The sequence below is a fragment of the Sciurus vulgaris genome (genome assembly GCF_902686455.1).
Source record: "Sciurus vulgaris genome assembly, chromosome: 2".
Lineage (NCBI taxonomy): Eukaryota > Metazoa > Chordata > Mammalia > Rodentia > Sciuridae > Sciurus > Sciurus vulgaris.
In genome coordinates, this window is record NC_136462.1 from 124,321,918 (window position 1) to 124,341,768 (window position 19,851).

Sequence of the window (19,851 nt, forward strand, 5' to 3'; positions counted from 1 at the left end):
GCCTTGGCACAGCTATTATCCCACTGCACTCCAGCTCTGCTGGTGCAGGTGCTCCTCCAGGTGCCGTACAGGTGCCCTTCCCTCAGAGCCTGGAGGGCCTCTTGCATGGCCTGCCTCTGACTTCCCACAGCCTCGACCCCTGGCCCTGACCCTGGAGCCAGGCTGGACAGGGTCTGGAGAATGTCACATCACAGTTGACACAACAGAGGGCCTCTGAGGACCCACTAAAGGCAGAGACCTAGGTCATCCATGGAAAGCCAAGTCCTGAAAGCAGCCCTCTACTCTGGGAGAGAACCCAGGGGCTACCCTGCCCACCTCCCCACTCCACCAGGGTTGGCCTCCTTGCCTCTATTTCTCCCCATGTCCCCCTGCCTTCCTCCAGCCAGCATTACCTGGCAGCAGAAAAGAGACTGGCAGACACGAGCAGGCAGAGCCTGTGTATGTCACGAACTCCTGCTGATGTGGTCAGAAGATGTGGCAGCCCAGACACACCATCAGCAGACAGGAGCACTCGGAGGCACAGGGGCCCTGGGGAGGACATCCCAGGCCTGGCTCAGCTGCCTCTGCTCCACCTCACTCTGTGTGCCCCTGTGCACAGCTAGATTGCCCCTAAGGGCCAGTGGTCATCCTGCTACCGCATGAATGCCCTGGCATGAGAACCAGCTGTCTAGGCTCTCTGCTGTCCTGGAGAATCAGAAGGAAGGACCCAGGGACAGTGGAGGCTAAAAGAAATGTGCCACACTATCAGGGATGGAGCTGACTCAGGCAGAAAGGATTTGGACAGAGGCAATAGAAGTGGCAGGACCTGCAGGATGGGGGTCCTAGCCAGATAGGAAGTGGGAGCAGAAACCTTCCATTTCTCTGGTCTAGGAGGCTGAGGGCAGGTGGTGTCAGGCCAGGAGGCCAAGATGAGCATAGGGTGCTGACTGAGGTGGGCAGGATTGGGGGTCACCAGACTAAGAGAAGAGGCAGGAGATCCTGGGGTCTGGCAGGGAAAGAGGAGATACCACAGGACATGGAAAGGTTGGCAAAAGATGACAGGTTGGAGAAACAGGACCAATGCCAACAAGGTAGATGTAGAGAGAGGCTGAGAGGGTGGTTAGAATTCTGGAGTTCACTTTTCAGAGGTAGAGGCCAGTTAGCAGTGAGACCTGGGTGGGGAGACCTGTGTGAAGTCCTGGCTGGTGACAGGGCCCCAACCCACCCAGAGCTGCAGAGAACTCAGTGGTAAATCCCACTGAAAGCCCTGGGGGTGCTCCTGGAATCAACGGTTCCCTCTAAATGGGTGTGGCAAACGAGCAGCTGTTGTACACACCCTGTGCCCTGATGACTACCTGCCAGGCTGGCCCTGGGTACATGGCGTGCACCCACACATTGCCTTCTCACAACACCCTAGGCAAAAGACCACTGTCATCCCTTCCTTATACACACAAGGCCCAGAATGGTCTGTCACCTGCCCTGAGTCCCAGGATCCAAAGCCCAAGCTGCCAATGCCCACTTGGTATCCACTCACTGTGCTGCTCCCAGGACAGGGTTCCTCACAGACAACCCTGCTGCCTCAAAGACTTCACCCCAAATACAAGTTCAAAACTATGGCAGCTGAGGCCTGGCAGAGAGAAAGAAGTGTTTCCGAGTGCTTGCTGTGGCTCAGAGCTCCCTGGGCCTGCATGCTGCGGCAGTGTCAGCTGGAGACAGTAGGGCCAGCCTGGCTCTGGGGCCCCTCTTTCCCTCTAGCATGCTGAGATAAATGGATGTGGACTAGGGAACTTACCTGACCCTGTGATTTACACCTGGCCAAGAGGCTACACCAACTTGGGGCCCGAGGGGTTTCTGTGCCTCAGCCCCACACCCACAGCTCCCAGTCCACATCCCAGCCCTTCTGTTTCCTGTCTGGGACCCAGTGCTGACCTGCTGTATATATGGCTCGCATGGGCTTGCTACCGGCAGCTACCTACTGAATCCATCTGTGAGTTCCAACTTCTCACACACACACACAGAGCATGAGGCATCCCTCGTAGCACCCACTTCTAGATTTAGGGTCATAGCCAGGCCTAGGGACTGTCTGGGGGGTCAGAAATTCAAGTTCTGCTCTGTCCAGCTGTGGATGCTATGTGGATTTAGGCTACCCTGTACCCTCTTTGGGCCTCACATACTCATCTACGAGAGGCTGATCTCAAGCTACAGAAGAATAAATAGCAATGTGTACTTGGGAAAAGTTACTGGGATGGCCAGAAGCCGGCCCTTCCTTCCTCTGGTGGGCCCACAGCCAGGTTCCTCAACGCTGCAGACTCACACCCAGATCCCCACGCCCTGTCGGCCCTTCCCCTCCAGGGCCCCTCCTGGTGCTAATTATAGCAGGGCTGGCAGCCCCTGAACAGGGTTAGAGCAGACAATAGTGACTTTTGGAAGGGAGCCTCACTCTCACCTGAGATTGCAAAGAGCTGCCCACCACCTGTGGGACCTTCTGTGCGTCCTCTCCCCTCATCACCCCCAGGTTCTGGTCACAAAGCCACTACACAATGGGCACCATGGATGAAGTGAAGGGCCCACGCATGACTAGGCCTATCTCTTTCCCTGCAGGAACCCCGGCTTGGAGGGCAAGGACGAGCAGAGCCTCCCCTCCCTGACCCCCAGTTCAAGAAGAGGCTCGTGAACAGTGACCTCTGCTGACTTGCTGTGCAGGTGGCTCCCATGGGCCTGCTACTGGTGACTAGAGCAACTTCCTAATGACCCCAGGTTCCTCAAAGCTCTTCTCAGCCCAAAATGACTCTTGGAGTTCCTCAGGTCAGTGCTTTGGACTGGGTCCAGAAACTGTTCCCCCCAGCCCCACTGCCAGCCCCAGAAGATTTCAGCACACCCCAGGCTCCCATGTCCCTGACCTTGGCCAGGCCCAGACTTCCACCAAGAGCTTCCTCCTTCCTCAATGATTTTTAGTGGGTGGCTCCAAGGTACCTTCTCCAAAATCTGTCTCTGACCCCAGGAGAGGTGAGTGTCCCCCTTTGCCTTTGGACTAACCCCACAGGGCTGTCTGCCACAGCAATAATCACCTCAAATTGTCATCTGTCTGCCTCCCCCAGATGGCGAGGGCCTGCACATAGACTCCATGTTTGTCTCCTTCACCACTGTCCCCCAGGGCTTCACATACATGGGTCTGTGGACACAGCAAGGGTGAGAGTCTGGATTCAGTTATATCTGGGTCTAAGTGGCCTGGTAACAGATATTTGCAGGAAGCCAAGGGATGTTGTCATTGGGTCCCACAGGGACAGTGCATGGTCTGCCTGTGCCTCTGAGAATGTCCCCAAGTCCTGCAAACACTGCCCGCCCTTCAATTTGGCACCTTTTATGAATCTCACTCATTTGGGTGGGGCCTGTCTCCTGTCCCACCCCCAGCAGAGACCCAAGGCTGGGAGCTGGGAAATAGGCAGATGCCACTGCCTGTTTGGGTGCCCCTCTCTTTCCACCTTCTCTTCAGATACCCCTGCTGCCTTACACCCAGATGCAAAGGTGACGGGATGAACTGACCTTGGGGAGCTGGCATGCTTCCTCTCAAGCACCCGGTGATCAGTGGAGCATGTAGCTCTGTCTCTCTGCGTCTCCCCTGCTCTTCCCAGTGTCAGGGCTCTGGCAGGCCCTGCTGGCTCAGGCTCTCCTCCCACCCTCACCCCAGGCCTGGAGCCAATTCCCTCATACATTCCAGCAACTGGATGAGGACAGAGACTTGCCTGTCTGTCTGTCCCAGAGCTAGGGTATTGGGTGGCACCCTGGGTGGGGCAACTGGGAACAAGCCTGGGGGGTATTTCAGAGGTACCTACTGTTCTCATTTCCAACGTTCTCTCATTCTCTGCTCTGCTCTGCTCTGCAGGAGACACCCTCCTCTCCAACCCTAGGTCATTTCCCTGGCTCAAGCCCATGTGATATAGCACTTGGTAATAGAGGAAAAAATATAGTCATTACCATGTATTGACAGTTGGCCACGTGGTAGGCACTGTGCTAAATGCTTCAGGTATTTTCTCATTTAATCCTCATAGCAAATGCATAACCCAGGCACATCATTATCCCCATTTTTGAGGCTTAAGGAATACTGTAACTTGTCTGCTAATATGGGTGGAAACCTGGGCCAGAGTCCAGGTTCCTAAATACCAAACTACAGTTTTCTCTGCTTCCAATCCCACTCCTCACTCTAGTAATCCCTCTTCCATGGGAAGCCAATGTCCATACTCCTACATTCCTACTGGGCCTAGTCACATACCTGCTGAAAACCCACAGCTGAGTGGGCCTTCTAGAGAAATGTGGCACATTGAGCAGATAGATTTATCTCTGCTCCCTTTCAAAGTCCACAATGACATTTAAAGAATAAACAAGGCATAAATCCACATGGGCAAAGGATAAGGGAGAAGTGATTGATGGCAAATAAAAGATGTCAACAAAATTCTGAAAACCAGGAAGCAGACAGTCAAGCAGTGGCTAACTTGATAGAGCAACAAGAGTGGCTGCAGGTGGCTGCCGGGAGAAACCCCAGAGAAGCAAAATCTGGGAGGCTCGGCATTTGGGGCCCCAGGGGCCAGGAGGGATGGAGATGGAAGTCCAGTTCAAAGTCTTTCAGAACCAATCAGACCTCTGTTCCCTCCCCACCCTTGCATGACTAAGTGACTGCCACCAGCAGGGTTGGGGGTCACTCTCTGAAAAGGGAGAACTAGAAAACTCTGATCCAGGAATGCCAGACACAGATGAAGGCCAAAGGCAAAGGGACCTACAGAAAAAGGGACAATTAACAGTCTACACAATGAAGGATGAGACACTCCACAAGTCCTGTGCCTCTTTTTGGATGCCAGAATAATGCTGCTAGACTTGACACTCTCCCAGGAAAAGACTAGAAGATTCCTCTCTCAGATGATCACTCAGAAAAAAAAAAAGATCTTAGATTCTGACACTTGAGGTTCTCCCAGAAAGACAGTTCCATCTCACTCAGTCCTTCATGAGTGACAGGAAAGAGTACTGGTCAAGTCCTCAAACCTCCCAACTGGTATCTCTGTCTCCTTCCATGTATGAAATACAGTGAACATGTTTAGAGAAAACTTTTAACATGAAAGGAAAAATTTTTTAATAACCCAAAGAAAATAAAAAGATTTCAGGAAGAATAAAAGAAAAAAATCCACATTACTATAATAACCACAGGAAGAAAAGATACTATACTTGTGAAATAAGAAAATAAAAGGAATATTTAGTGAATAAGAAAGTTCGGGAAATGAAAAGTACAATAGAAAAATATTTTAAAAATCTAATAAAGATTGTAAGGATTTTAATAAAAGAATAAATTGCTGCCTCCCAGAAAACAGAAAGATATGGGGGGGGGGGAGTTCAAAAATTAGAAAATAAGAAAGAAAAGCTGAATATTAAGAGTTCTAGAAAGAAAAAAATAGATGATTGCCAAGTAAATAATACAAGAACATTTTCAAGAACTAAAGGACAAGAGTTTCTAGATTAAAAAGGTCCAATGAGTGCCCCAAAATAAAAATAAACCAAGGCACATAGTTGTGAAATTTAAAATCACCAAAAAAAGAGAAAGAGAGACAGAGAATCCTAAAAGCTTCCAGACTTTTTGAAAGGTCACATTCAAAAGCTTGGGAATCGGAATGCTCCCCACAGCAATGCTGGAAATTAGAAGACAGTGGGAAACCGCCTTCCACGTTCTGAGGGAGAGTGACTTCTAACCTAGAAGCTGTTATCAAATCGAACTATCAAGCAGATGAGAGGGAAGAATAAAGACTTTCAGATGGGCAAACCATTTACCTCTCTGTACCCCTTTTCAGAAAGCTACTTGAGGATGTGCTTCTCCAAAACAAATATAAAACCAAAAAGGTACCTTCTCCCATCCCCAAAAAGTAGCATGGGATCCAGGAAACAGGAAGACTTTACACAGCAATTTTAGGTCAGGCCTAAAAAGCATTCAGCTGAGACTGGAAGACAGGGAAATTGGGGAGAAGGTCAAAGCAACTAGGGAACTGTTAGATTATCTGATAGAGATTACCTTTTGGAAAACTGCACTCAGGCATTTTACAGAACTATTAGGGAATATGAAAGGCAAAGAAAAGCAGGTTAAAAAAAGAAGAACTGGTTCTTAAAAAGAAATGTCATCTTGTTACAACCCTTAGTTCATAGTCATAATAATGAAGGCACTTAATAAGGATTTAGCCAAAATATGTTATCACTACACTGGGATAGGTAGGGGGGAGCAAATGTGGGTGCAGGAAATGATGCAATGGGCCTAAATCCCAACCCTCCAGATGATATCTAAACAAAAAAATGGAGAAAGAGTCTAGAAATACTTCCTGGAAATATGAAAGTAAATATAGAAAAAAGCTAGAAAAGTCAACACTGAAAGTGGTTGTCTAGCTGGAAATGGTGGTGCACACCTGTAATCCCAGTGGCTCAGGACACTGAGGCAGGAGGATCAGAAGTTCAAAGCCAGTCTCAGCAACATAACGAGGCCCTAAGGAACTCAGTGAGACCCTGTCTCTAAATAAACATATTTTAAGAAAGGGCTGGAGGTATGGCTCAGTGGTAAAGTGCCCCTGAGTTCAATCCCCAATACAAAGAAAGAAAGAAAGAAAGAACAAAAGAAAGAAAGAAAGAAGTTGTCTAGAGAAAAAACAATGCAATGGGAGTAGAGAGGGGTGACTTAAGGCTCTATTGTTGCCATCTTGAATCCTCAATGTCTCTGAACTTGAGTTTTGTAAGCAAGGTCATGCGCAGGAGCATTTGGATGAGCAGAGGAGACAACCACAGTGTCTGTGTCCACTGTTCCTTGCCACCCATGTACATCAAGCATTCGCTTTGCCCGTGATTACAGAATCCCAGTGAGGCCCATAATGTGTAGAAGTTCCGTGAGCTGCAAAGCAAGGACGCCAAGATGAGCTTGTCCTTTCTAGGACTGAGAAAGAGGGGAGCAACAACAGCCCCAGAGGCCACACTTTCCACATGAACCAGAATTTGCTTACAATACAGAAGGAAGGCAATGACAATCTAGAAACAGGAACAACAAGGAGCCCGGTCTTCCTTTCTTCTTTTTAAGCGCCTTAGCCAATCACCATGTTATCGACTACAACAAGGAAAGACAGGCCACCCTATACCCTAGAGTTCTTTTTCCTTTCGGTCTTTCCTTACTCATCAGTAAGCTAAAGGTAGAGTGTTGGGAGAATGTGCACAGATCAAAGAGGAAAAACTTTGAAAATAACCAAATTAGTTTTGTGCAGCATTTCCACTATTCCAGTAAAATGCGCTCGGAAAGATGAACTATGCAATTGTGATGATTCTACATGTTAAATGTTTTTATATTTGCATTTAAAACTGGAACTAAGCTGGGCGCTCTGGTGCATGCCTGTAATTCCAAGCTCAGGAGGCTGAGGCAGGAGGATATGAGTTCAAAGCCAGCCTCAGCAACTTATAGAGACCTTAAGCATCTTAGCAACTTAGTGAGACCCTGTTTCAAAATACAAAATAAAAAGGGTTGGGAATGTGGCTCAGTGGTTAAGTGTCCCTGGGTTCAATACCTGGTACCAAAAAACATAAAATAAAACTGGCACGAGGGGCTGGGGATGTAGCCCAATGGGAGAGCACTTGCCTAGCATGTGCCAGACCCTGGGTTAAATCCCTAGTACTGCGTGATCACACTGTACAAAGTGAAGATGAATAGAAAAATTTATGCTAATAATTTAAATTAAAAATGCTTTCTTGTTTAGAATAACATTAAATAGGAAATACAAAATACATTTACAAATTAATTCTCTTCCCTTAATATAAGGCGCTCTTCCTGCGTCTCACTGAACCTGGCCAGCTGGGCTCGTCCTGCAGCCTCACTCTCCCCCACCTTGGCTGGCTAGCCTCACTCACGCTCTTGTCATTCTCTGAAAACCACTGGCCCCTGCTTGTCTGCAGTCCTTGCTGGCCTTCCTCTCAGGGGCGCCATTCTCCTGCCTATACATGTGTGAGCTCCTGCTCATTCTCCAGGATGCAGTGCAGGTGTCCCTTCCAGCAGGACCTTCGGGTGCTCACACACACATCCCTCTACCCTGGCACTCTGCTGCCACTACCTGCTCCCCCTGCACTGCCTGGGACCTCATGAACAGGTGCCCAGCACTGGGGAGGGACTTACTCGAGGAACCTGGTGATGTACTGGCGGCTGCAGCGGGACCAGGTAAGCGGGGCAGCGTCGTACAGGAGCTGTGGAGACATGATGAAAGGCCGTTTCCCAACCGGCTCGCAGTCATTGCCGCTTCCGTCATGCTGAATGCCAAAACTGTGTGAGAGCACAGGCCCCAGGGGCGGGTGAGCCCAGGGGTGGGAGGCCACCAGGCCACCCCTCCCCACAGAGGCCTGCAAATTGTGGTCCTAGTTCCCAAGGCTGGCTCTGCCACTGAAGGACTGTGTGACCTTGGGATAGTCACACACCCTCTCTACACTTGAGTTTACTTAATGCAAAACATGGGTATGACAGATAGTATCCCATGAGGTATATGCACTAGCATGTACCTGAAATGAGGGTGGGGGCCTCAGAACAGCTCTGCTCTTGTCCCCAAAGCTGGCCAACAATGGCCCTGCAACCTCACTGGTGCCTCAGAATAGTCTGACAGAAGTTCCCCAACCTCCGGGTCCTTGAACCAAGGCTATTTATTTTGCAATCTGAGCTACTATATCACAGAAAGGTCTCAAGAGGCCATCCTTGGGAAGAACACAAGAAAAGTTCTACTTTCTGGACACTTACTGTGTGTCAGCACCATGCTAGGCACTTTTGGGGCACTAACTCACTCTGCCCTCAATATTACCCCTAGAGGGGTTCAGAGAGACCAAGGAACTAGCAGGCATAACAGCCAGGAAATGGTAGAGTTAGGGCAGAGGTTTCTTTCTACCACAGACAGTTGCAAGGCCCTGTAGGCATGGTTTCACCCAGAACATCTGAATGGATGACCCCCAACACCTCTGATCAACACCGCTCTCGGGTGGCCTTTCCAGACAATCTTAGGCCACCCCTACCCCAGAGACCTGTGTTCACCAGCTAAACAGCCTGTGCACAGGTGGCTGAGGGCCTGGGCCACGCAGAGACACGAGAGTCCCAGGTAGAGGTGTTACATAGAGGGAGTCTTGGTCATTCCTGGACCCAACCTCTTCAGTCTATGGGAAGGCCCAGAGAGAGAAGGGGACTTGCCCAGGGCCACAAAGAAAGTAGAAACAGGGACAGAGTGGGGAAGAAGAGCAAAATATGCAAGCACTAAAGGCAACAGGGAGGGGACAGTCAATGGCCTATGACTTTCTGGCCCATCCCAACTCCCTGAAATAAGACCAGACTCAGATCAGTCCCAGGCATGCCGGGGCAGAGTTAGGGCTCCTACTCCAGATAGTTTCCACTCCCCGGGATTCTGAGATCCGGGGGGCTTGCTGGCCAGTGTTCCCAAGGTGGGAAGGTGAAGCGGAGTTTGTAGCGTAGCAATGAGTGTAGGATGGTACCTGTGCCCGAGTTCATGGGCCACGGTAAAGGCCAGAGGGAGGCCAGTGTCCTCATTGATGTTGCAGCTGCGGTGTGGCTGGCACATGCCCGCCACGTGAGACAGGCCCAGGGTTTCGCAGGGATGGTTCATGGCTGCACACAAGTCCTTCCTGCGTAGAGAGAAGCGGCTTTCAAGCTGACCTGGTCCAGGGCTGAGGGAGGCTTAGAAAGGGCCCATGCTAACCCGGATGGAGGAAGCCAGGATGACCCTCCCACCACTCCAGGACATGCGGCCAACAGGCCAGCACAGTGGCCATTTGAGATGCAAATGCCCTCATTTACAAACAACCTCCTTGGATTTGGGGAACAGATCTGTGCCTAGAACAGTTTTGGTGCTATTTCAGCAAGGATGCTGACAAAAGTAGCCAGAGTCCAGCAGAGGAAAACACCACCTGGAGCTGAAAAACACTGCCCCTGAACAGATTAGCAGATGCCGGGGTGGGGGCGGGGGAGAGGGAGGCGGCTGTGACTATAAACATGTGGCATGAGATATCCTTCTGATGCAACTCCCTGAATCTGGACTGAGGTGGTAGGTACACAAACCTCACTAGGTGATAAAGTTGCACAGCACCAAACAGCACACAACAAAGTAAATGTAGCACTAATGAAACCGGCACAAATGTGCAGATTATATCTGTGTCAGTTTCCTGAGTGGGATATTGTATTACAGTCATGCAACACGCTGCCAGTGAGGGAAACTGGATGGAGTGTACACAGATTATTTCTGACAGCCACATGGGAATCCATAATAATTTTGAAATTTACGGGTGCGGCGGTGCACACCTGTAATCCCAGCAGCTCCAGAGGCTGAAGCAGGAGGATTGCAAGTTCGAGGCCAGACTCAGGGACTTAGTGAGGCTCTAAGCAACTTAGCAAGACCTGTCTCAAGATTAAAAATAAAAGGATTGGGAGGTGGGTCAGTGGTAAAGAAGTCCTGAGTTCAATCCCCAGTATAAAAGAGAGAGAGAGAGAGAGAGAGAGAGAGAGAGAGAGAGAGAGAGAGAGAGAGAGAGAGAGAGAGAGAGAGAGAGAGAGTGAGAGAGAGAGAAAGAAAGAAAAAGACTTCCAAGGGCTAATGCAATACAGCCTTGGGCCAGGGTGCGAAACTCTCCTTGAAATAGGGCTCTCGCTGAGAGCAGGGCTGTGTCTCCCCAGCAGGGTTTTCTGCGAAGGTCAGGGAGTGCCTCTCTCAGATGGCCTCCCACCTCACTCCCACCCTCCCATGCTGCTGGTACCTGGTGAGCAGGATGGCGGTGTCATGATGCAGGGGGTGCGCATCCCCTTTCATGTTGATGTTTTTCTGCCACTTGCAGAAGCTCCTCAGGGTGTTGTCTGCGTGGTGTGTAATCTTTAAGTCCTCCTGGGGGCAGAGAGGGCGACTGCTCATGCCTCCCCAACCCGCCCCCCCCCCCTCAGCTCCCATAGAGACAGGCTCAATTCTTCTCAATAGAAAAACAGGAGTCAGAGGCCCAGAGGGGCAGTGGGAGGACCTCCCAGCCTGACCACCCCTCCTTCAACACGTCTTGAGGAGACCTAAGACCTGACAGGACACTGTTCAGGCCAAGGAAGCCTTTGTTGGGTTCTTCCACACAGGCCAGCTCAGGTTATGGGGAAGGAGGGCCCTGGAGGCTGATGCACACTGCCGCCGGTCAGGATGGGACACCTCTCACCTCCTCATCTTCTAGCAGGACCAGGCGCACGATGGTGATGTGGATGGGATTCCCAATGCTGGGGTCGTGAAACAAGCCGGCAACCTGTCCAAGAGATGGGTGGGTCCAACTGTAACCAGGATGTAGGCAACTGATGCCCACCCCCAAACACACAGGGGGAAGCAGGCCACACATGCTGGTGTGATAGATCTATCATGCAGTGATAGATGCACGTGCACCAATGCATACTGCACACACAAGCAGAGATAGAACCCAGGGAGCACAAGAAGACCTCCCAGGGCCCCTCCTAGCCCTGCAACCTGTCCTGAGCACCAGTTTGGGATCTGCTTCCAAGTACCAATCCTATCCCCACCCAGCACAGGCAATAGCAGCTCAAACCTCCAAATATTGATTGATTGGTTCATGTTAGAGTCCTGGCTCTGCCCTTGGCCTGAGACAGCCCTGCAGTCCCTCCTGCCCTAGGAATAAGTCTCCCAAGAAATAAGTCCTCCCTTAAGGTACAAAACCTGGATAGAACCTGGGGGGCATGACAGGGATGGGCGCAGGCCTGCGAAGTCTCCCCACTGTTCTGTCTTCCATTACTCCCTGAGGCTGACAGCCAGGGGACCGAGGGGGCATGGGGGCAGTTGTGCATGTCTGTCAGAGGCCCCCACGGCTACTTGGGGAATCCCTAGTGAGTCCCATGAGAGAGGGTCACCCCAAGAGATAGAAGGCGCACTAAGGTGCAGGGAAATGGGAACAGCCATCTGTTCTTTTAAAGCTCCCACAGAACAAGAGGCCAGGCCACGACTAGGGACAGCTGTTGGATTCCCAGTGGCAGAGATGGCAGCAGAGGTTGATTGTGAGGTGACTTCCAGCAAGAAATCTAGAAAAATAATACTCAAACAGGAAGAGACAACATGTTTTTAAAAAGAAAAAGAAACAAGAACAGCAAAACAAATGCTGTGGAAAGAGCATGAGAGCCCCTGATCATGGGGGTAGATGACTTTTAAGGTCAGACATGGTGAAGAAAAACATGCTGTGTGCCACCATCACTTCCACGTTCAGGCTAGAAGCCCGGGAGCCTCTCACCACCCTCCTCCCGGACATCCAACCAATTCTGTCTCCTGAGCTTTGCCTGAATCTGCCTCTTCTCTTCTGGGTCACTGTGCAGTCCAAGTGGCTAGCATCTCGTCTCTCTCTTCTCTGATCAGCTGCGGAGTTCTCCTACAAGTGTCCCTATACATTTGCCCCTCTAGGTCACCTATAACCTGGTAGCTCAGTCACTTTTTTTTTTTTTTTTTTTTTTGTAGTTGTGGATGGACAATATGGTTTTATTTTATTTGTTTATTTTTATGTGGTGCTAGGGATCAAGCCCAGTGCCTCAGGCATGCTAGGCAAGCACTCTGCCAGGGAGCTACAGCCCCAGCCCCTCAGGCACCTGACTTTGAAAAGAAAACCCAATCATACCATGCCTTCCTTAAAATAAGGTACTCGTCACAGTTCACAGGGTAAGGCAAAAGTCCCCAGTCTAGCCAACAGGCCTCCTTGGTCTGACGCCTGCCCTCCTTTCTGGCTTCCCCTCACATCCCCATGCCACTCACTCGCTGGTTCCAACCATTCTCAGAATCCCATAACTCTTCCTAACACGGGGCCCTTGCACTTGATGTGCCCTCCCACCTCCCTTCATCTCATCTCACACCCTATCTCCAACTCTCCACTCTGCACCATGCCCTCTAGGGAGACTCCATCTGATACTCCTACTAAATATTTGCTGAATGAATGAATGAATGAACAAAGGAACAAAGGAACTTTGGGCACTTGCTAAGAATTTCCAATGTATTAACTCACTTAAAAGAAACAGAAGAGGACTGGGATTGTGGCTCAGTGGTGGAGTGCTTGCCTAGCATGTGTGAGGCACTGGGCTTGATTGTCAGTACCACATATAAATAAAAATTCACCGATGACTAAAAAAAAAAGCAGAAAGAAACAGTAGAAAATGAGAAAAAGTGCCCCGAGGAAAAATAAAAAGAACAAGTCTTTCAGAAACTCTAGACAGGCAAACTTGGCACCAGCACCTAGCAAAGTGGCTCCAGAGGACAAGGAGCTCCTGAGGGTCTGCTAAGACCTGCCTGACAACTGACCCGCCCTGTCCTGCATCAGGGCTGGGGGCAACTTAGTACCACCACGGAGCAGCACATAGGACAATCCTCACTGTGTGCCAGGAAATACAGAGGTAAAACAGGCACTGGGAGATACTGCAGGGAGATGGAGTCATCACAGGTTGATCAACTCCACCAAGGAGTGTTTGTTAACAACCTCGAATCAGCATAGGGGAGAAATGAACAGGAAGAGTCAAGCCCCCATTACAGTGCAGGCAAGAGAACAAGCCAAGGATGGCAGTGTTTGTGAAAATAAGATCTGGGGGTTAAAGGTGATCACAAGCTCCCAGTGAGCAGAGAGTAAGACAAGAACGTCTCAAAAAGGTCGTGACCGCTGTGTGCGGTGGCACATGCCTGTAATCCCAGCAGCTCAGGAGGCCAAGATGGGAGGATCATGAGTTCAAAGCCAGTCTCAGCAACAGTGAGGTGCTAAGCAACTCAATGAGACCCTGTCTCTAAATAAAATACAACATAGGGTTGGGGATGTGGCTCAGTGGTTGAGTGCCCTGAGTTTAATTTGTAGTACCTAAAAAAAAGGTCTGTGACCTCAACAAAAAGGAACAGACCAGGGAGTGAAATGGGATGGAAGGAGATCTATCTTGCTCTGCTTGGAACAGAATCACCTAAGCTCCAGAACTCAGGTCTGGATCTGACACAGAGAAGAAGGGGCTTACAGGAGGCCCTGGTAAAGAGGGGTGAGGCTGTCCTGAAAGTGGCTGAGAGGCTGCAGGTCACATGCAGCTGCAGTTTAACAGTGACTGGGTAGCATGGCTGGTCCTTGCACTGAGAGGTCTATCTGCATTATTCCACTTAACCCTCTTACTTCTAAGGTAGGGATAATTATCCCCATTTTACAAATGAAGCAACTGAGGCTCAAAGAGAGGGTGAAGCTGGAATCAGAACCTAGGTTGGATTGCTTCACAGTCTCTGTTCTTACTATCTTTTTTTGGTACCAGGGATTGAAATGAACCCAGGGGTGCTTCATGATCCTCCTGCCTCAGCCTCCCAAGCAGCTGGGATTACAGGTGTGCACCACCATGCCTGGTTATTCCTACTTCTTAAATTTGGAAAATGCTGCCTGCCTATTCTCTTAGGGACTCTCAACACATATCCATTTTGAAGACCCTGAGAAGTCCTGCCATTGAGAATCCACTTCTACTTTGTTGCTGTTGTTGTTGTTGTTCTTTTTTTTGTTGTTGTTTTAGTTATTCATGACAGTAGAGTATAATTTGACTTATTTATACAAATATGCAGTAATTAAGATCCCGGTCTTGTGCTTGTACATGATGTAGAGATTCACTGTGGTAACCCTGAACCTGAGACCCAGTTTCAGCTCTGCCATTTATTAGCTGTGTGACACTGCCCTCTCTGAACCTTTGTGTCCTCAACTATAAAACGGGATGAGGTTTAGAAGACATGGTGGGTATGAAACAACAGACAAGCACAGGAAATTCACAGGCTCCTGCCCTAACCCATCAGGACCTCATGGTGGGAGCCCCTAGACAAGTCCGCCTCAGATGCTGGCAGCAAGAGCTCCCGCGGCCCTGCTGCCTCAGGCAGCCCGCCATAGTATGCAGCCCTGCAGGGCTCAGAGGGGCTTCACTGTCCACCAGTGCTGGACTCTGCAGCTCAGGGAAGCCTGATATGGACAGAGCAGGTGAACATGAGCCCAGGATGGAGCTCACAAAGCAAATGTATGGATTCTCTGAACCTGGACCAGGGAGGCAGAAAGGGGCCAGGCCCTGGAGCAAAATGCCTAACCCCTGACCCAGAGGATGTCGTGAGGGAGCCTGTATGGCCGGATTGGTCTTACTCTGCCCAAGACCTGGGCCCTGGAGAACTCAGAACAGGTGAGTTGAAACAAGCCCTATTCACTGGGGGTGAACAGCCAAGCTCCTGGCTCTTTCAGACAGAGCCCCCAAATGGTGTCAATGGGAAGAAGAGGACCTCAGGGCCTCAGAAACTGGCCAGGCCCTGCTGTGCAGCAACAGTCCTCCTGGAGCCGGGACTTCAGTGCTTTCCCCGCCCTGGCAGAAAACAGGCTAGATAGAGGGGCTTGAGCAGGGCCTTCAGGGCTGAGACTACCAGACAGAAGGCTATGGCTTTTATTGCATAAGGAACAAGAAGCCAAAGAAGGTGGCCACATCAAGGAAGAACTGGTGCAGGGCTGCCTTTGTTGATGAGCACTTGAGTACAGGGACATGCTGCTCAGCAGGTCGAGAACAGCATAGCCATAGTCCATCCCTTGGAGCCCCAGGTTTCCCCACTATGAATTGGGTGGTCAGACTCCAGATGGCTCAGAGGACACTTCCCTTGGGGTTGCAGAAGGTGAGGGGCTGGCATGAGGGAAGCAGCAAATGACACTGGCCCTGAGGTTCCCTTAGACATCACCAGTTTGCACACAAGTCCCTCACCTTGCTCCCCACCACCCAACACAGGAGAGAAACAGAAATGGGGTGGTGTGGCAGCCTACCCACCAGGTGCCCTGCTCAGAATGCCAGAAGCAGAGATCGTTCTTCCAGGAAGCTGCAGGAAGCAGCCCGGCAGCCTGCGGGTTCCCACCTGCCCACTGGGGGAAGGTAGCTGGGAGGGAAGATCTGGCTCCATAGATGGCTCTGGGAATTCCTAGCCCTAATCAGCCACAGCACCCCACCCAAGTGGAACAGGGGAGACACGGACTCCCAGATGGCTCCACCCTGCATGCTGTGTGACCTGGCAAGTCAGTTACCTCTTAGGGCCTCTGTTATACCAACTGTCATGTGAGGTCAAGAGCAGTGTCCCATAAACCATGGAACCACCCTAGATATCCATCAGTGGATGAATGAACAAAGAAAGTGTAGTATATATACACAATGGAGTTTTAATCAGCCATAAAGAAAAATGAAATTACGGTATTTGCAGCAAAATAGATGGAACTGGATACCATCATATTAAGCGAAATAAGTCAAACTCAGAAGGTTAAGGGTCGTATGTTTTCTCTCACATGGGGAAGCTAGAGAGGAAAAAAGGAAAACAAAATTTGGGGTGGATCTTCTAAAATTCAAAGGAAGATCCATAAAGGGAGATCTATAAAGGAAAGGGACCAAGAGGTGGGAGGTAGGGAGTGGGGGGAATGCTGGGAAGTGAAATTGGTCAAATTATATTGTTATAGTGTGTGCATGTACAAATATGCAACAAGAAATCCCATCAGTATGTACAACTATAATGCACCAAAAAAAAAAAAAAAAAAAGAGGAAAAAATAAATAAAAAGCCAGGCACAGTGGTGCACATCTATAATCCCAGAGGCTCAGGAGGCTAAGGCTGAAGGATCATGAGTTCAAAGCCAGCCTCCGCAATTTAATGAGGCCCTGAACAACTCAGGGAGTACATCTCTAAAAAAAATGGAAAAAAAAGGCCATGCATTTGGCTCAGTGGTTAATCTCCCCTAAGTTCAATCCCAGGTATCAAAACAAAACAAAAGTGCACACAGGCATGGGCACGTGTACACATACACACACACACACACACACACACACACACAAGCAGTGTGCCAATTCCACAAGGTACTATCATCATCCCCAGTTCACAGAGAGTGACGTGCCCAAGGTCACCACTTAGACCACAAAACTTAACAGATGCAACTCTATCGTATGCTGATGTCTTAGGCAGGGCCTGGTCTTACTGGGCATGCCTCTGTCCTCAGAACCTAGCACAGATCTTGACACAAAGGGGAAGGGTGAGTGCTCAGGGCAGGGTGAGTGAACTGTGAGGTCCCCAGGCAGGCACAAGGTTCTGGCTCCCTCCCTCTCCCCAATCCCTCCCATTGCCAGCTGAGCCAGTAAGATGGCATCACACCCTGTGCTGTCCCCACATCAGTACTCTGACTGGCACCTGAGTGGTCAAGAACAAGGTGGGGGACATGTTGTGCAGCTAGATGATGTCTAAGGGAGACCCGTGGCCAGGGACCTGTGCTGCTGTTCTCTCCCAGTGACCCCCTGCCAGCTTCTGTGCCCTGTACCCACCCTTTGCAACCCACCCCCAACAATACCCACTGTGTCTCCCCCTATGCCATTGCTGCCGCCTGTAGCAGCCTCACCATGTTCATGATGGTCAGCACGTAGCTCTCCACATTCGGCTGCCCATGGTACTCCACCATTTTGGCATCAGCCACCACCAGGGTCTCCACCCACTTCTCTTTGCTGACTGAGCGCTGGTGTAGACGCCTCGGTCGCTGCCGCCGCCACTGTTGCCGCTGTTCCCAACGCTCACGCCGAGGCTCCAGCTCCAGGGACACTGTGGGCCCCAGACAGTTGGGGTTAGCTGGCCCAGGACACATGTCTCTAGGGCTTCTTAGTGAGCTCTCTCTAGCATGGCAGGAACAGCACTGAGATCAGAGACAAGAGGCCTGGATTCCTCTCCTGGGTTCACCCTAGATCTGTGCTCTCTGGCCCTGACCTGGTCACTTCACTTCTCTTCTGATCCTGGGATTGCCCGGATTATTCCTATGGATAAGAATCCGCCTCAGAAAGGTGGTATTGGAGGCAAACAAAATGGTAGATCTTAGCCTGGTAAGGTACTATGTCTGGGGGCTGGGGACAGAGCACAGTGATGAAGCTCTTGTCTAGTGGGCATGATGCCCTGGGTTCAATTCCCAGCACCACAAAAAAAAAAGGGGAAAGAAAAAGTACTAAGTCTACATGAGGGGAGCTCCTAGGCCCAACAAAGCTGGAGCCTGAGCCCCATCTCCCTGTGTCATGCCCTCCCCTATTACGGGATTAATTCACCCCAGCACACACACAGACCCGTGTCTAACTTCCGGCCAGGGAAGACTGGCCTAGACCTAGCTGGCCCCTTGAGGACCTGCTCCTCTGTCCTAGACAGCCCCAGAGCAAACCAGGAAGCATAAATATGCAACTGGAGAAACTGAGGCTGAGAAAAATGCCTCATGGACATCTGTCCTGGCAAACAGAGTCTCTGATCTATGAGCAGCTTGAGGTTGAAGGGTTGTCTGAGCCAAACCCCAGCAGTCCTTGGTGGATAGCTCCTTACCATATTGGAAGCCCTGAGGAGGAGGCACTAGCTTCTGCACTTAGGTTTCTAATAACAGAGGTCAGTTATTCTGGAGTGGAAGCAGAGGAGAGGGGAGAGGTTCCTAGTCAGTGGCCCTGTTGAAGGCTCCTGGCCATGGCCCAGCCTGGCCTGGACATTGGAGAAAGAATGGTTGACAGAGCCAGAGGTACCACAAGCAACATTGGAGGAAGCAGAGGGAGACAGAGCCCCAAAGTGAGAAAGGGAGGTGAGATGGGAGCAGAGAGAGAATCAGTTCAGGGGATCAGCTGGGGCAGGCCTGATGGACTGATGCCACAGTCCCCTGGGATATCTAAAGGCTTGGGCTAGGGGAGCTGGCAAGGAGGTGTTTAAAGAGACTCTGGTGTCCAGATGCCCTCCCCTGCCACAGACCCATGGGAGCATACCTTGCACTCCGCAGGTGCCTGGAGCCCTGGAATCACCTTGCTCTGCCTGCCTCTCAGAGGCTTGGCGCTTGTATACCACATGGGGCTGGGCGTGGCCAGGCCGGGCTGGAACACCCTCCAGGGGCTCAATGAAGTAGTCCTCATTGGAAAGCTGGAACACACCTTTCTGGGGAAGAAGCACCAGGGCACACAGGGAGGGCTTGTACCTGGCTGCCCTTCCCAACCACCCCAGAGGCCCATCCTGCCCAGCTGAGCCCACACTGTACCCATCACCTCACACTGACCACAGACACACGGTGCTTCCCTCCTGCTGGGCCCTTGCTTATTCTGTAACCTGTGCATGGAATGTCCTTTCCTGCCATTCCACACAACCAAAGGTCTTAAAGCGAAGCTCAGAGGCCTCTCCCCCAGGATGCTGGTCCTCACACCCATGCCATCAGGAGGGAGAAATGGGTCTGCATCCAAATCTGAAAAGATGGCATCTCCTACAGCATCCCACACAGCCATCTTGAGCCGAGCAGCCCAGGCCTCTGGGCTATTTTACATGTCCTTTGCATGCCAACCCTCTCCAGTCTTTGAGCCCCCTCCCAGCCAGCCAGAGCTTCTGATCTGCCCTCGGTCCCCCTGAGGCAATGAATCACTCCAAAAGCAGCTCTATTCACACCCACCAAGATGTCCACCAAGATCAGGACATCCTGTTCCTTGGGCCCAGGGCCCACTAGAGAAGGGAAGCTGGCAGGGGTGACTTGGGCAAGTTTGCTCTGAATTCAGAGTCCAGGGAAGGGTATTGGAAAGTATCTTCAAGCAGCCCACCACCACCTGGGTAAGCTCAGGGCTCCAACAGGGACAATGGTGTGACTCCCTCCCTCGGAGACACCAGTTCTACTCTCTGGGTCACCCAGAGCCCAGGAGCCTGGAGTGCTGGAAAGTGCATCAGTTCTAGGGACTGGGGAACTGGGTTTAAATGCAATCTCCACCTCTGCATAACTGGTGACCTGGGGCATGTGCCTCTTTGAGCTGTTTCCTCATTTGTAAAATGGGAACA

The 19,851-nt window shown here is 50.8% G+C and overlaps 1 protein-coding gene across 2 annotated transcripts in view; it reads right to left on the reverse strand.

The window, feature by feature from the left end:
- The window catches only part of ADAMTS7 (ADAM metallopeptidase with thrombospondin type 1 motif 7), a 43,985-nt gene that overhangs the window by 15,709 nt on the left and 8,425 nt on the right, over positions 1–19,851 (reverse strand). Inside the window, exons 3-9 of one of the 2 annotated variants that reach the window (XM_079129368.1) lie at positions 18,807–18,972; positions 17,429–17,625; positions 11,212–11,295; positions 10,777–10,901; positions 9,502–9,651; positions 8,153–8,220; positions 393–528 (exon numbers count right to left, since the gene is read on the reverse strand). In XM_079129368.1, coding sequence (XP_078985494.1) covers positions 393–528; positions 8,153–8,220; positions 9,502–9,651; positions 10,777–10,901; positions 11,212–11,295; positions 17,429–17,625; positions 18,807–18,972 — 926 coding nt within the window. Of the gene's footprint in view, positions 1–392; positions 529–8,152; positions 8,297–9,501; positions 9,652–10,776; positions 10,902–11,211; positions 11,296–17,428; positions 17,626–18,806; positions 18,973–19,851 lie in introns of both variants that reach the window. The other variant, XM_079129369.1, reaches the window with a different exon arrangement.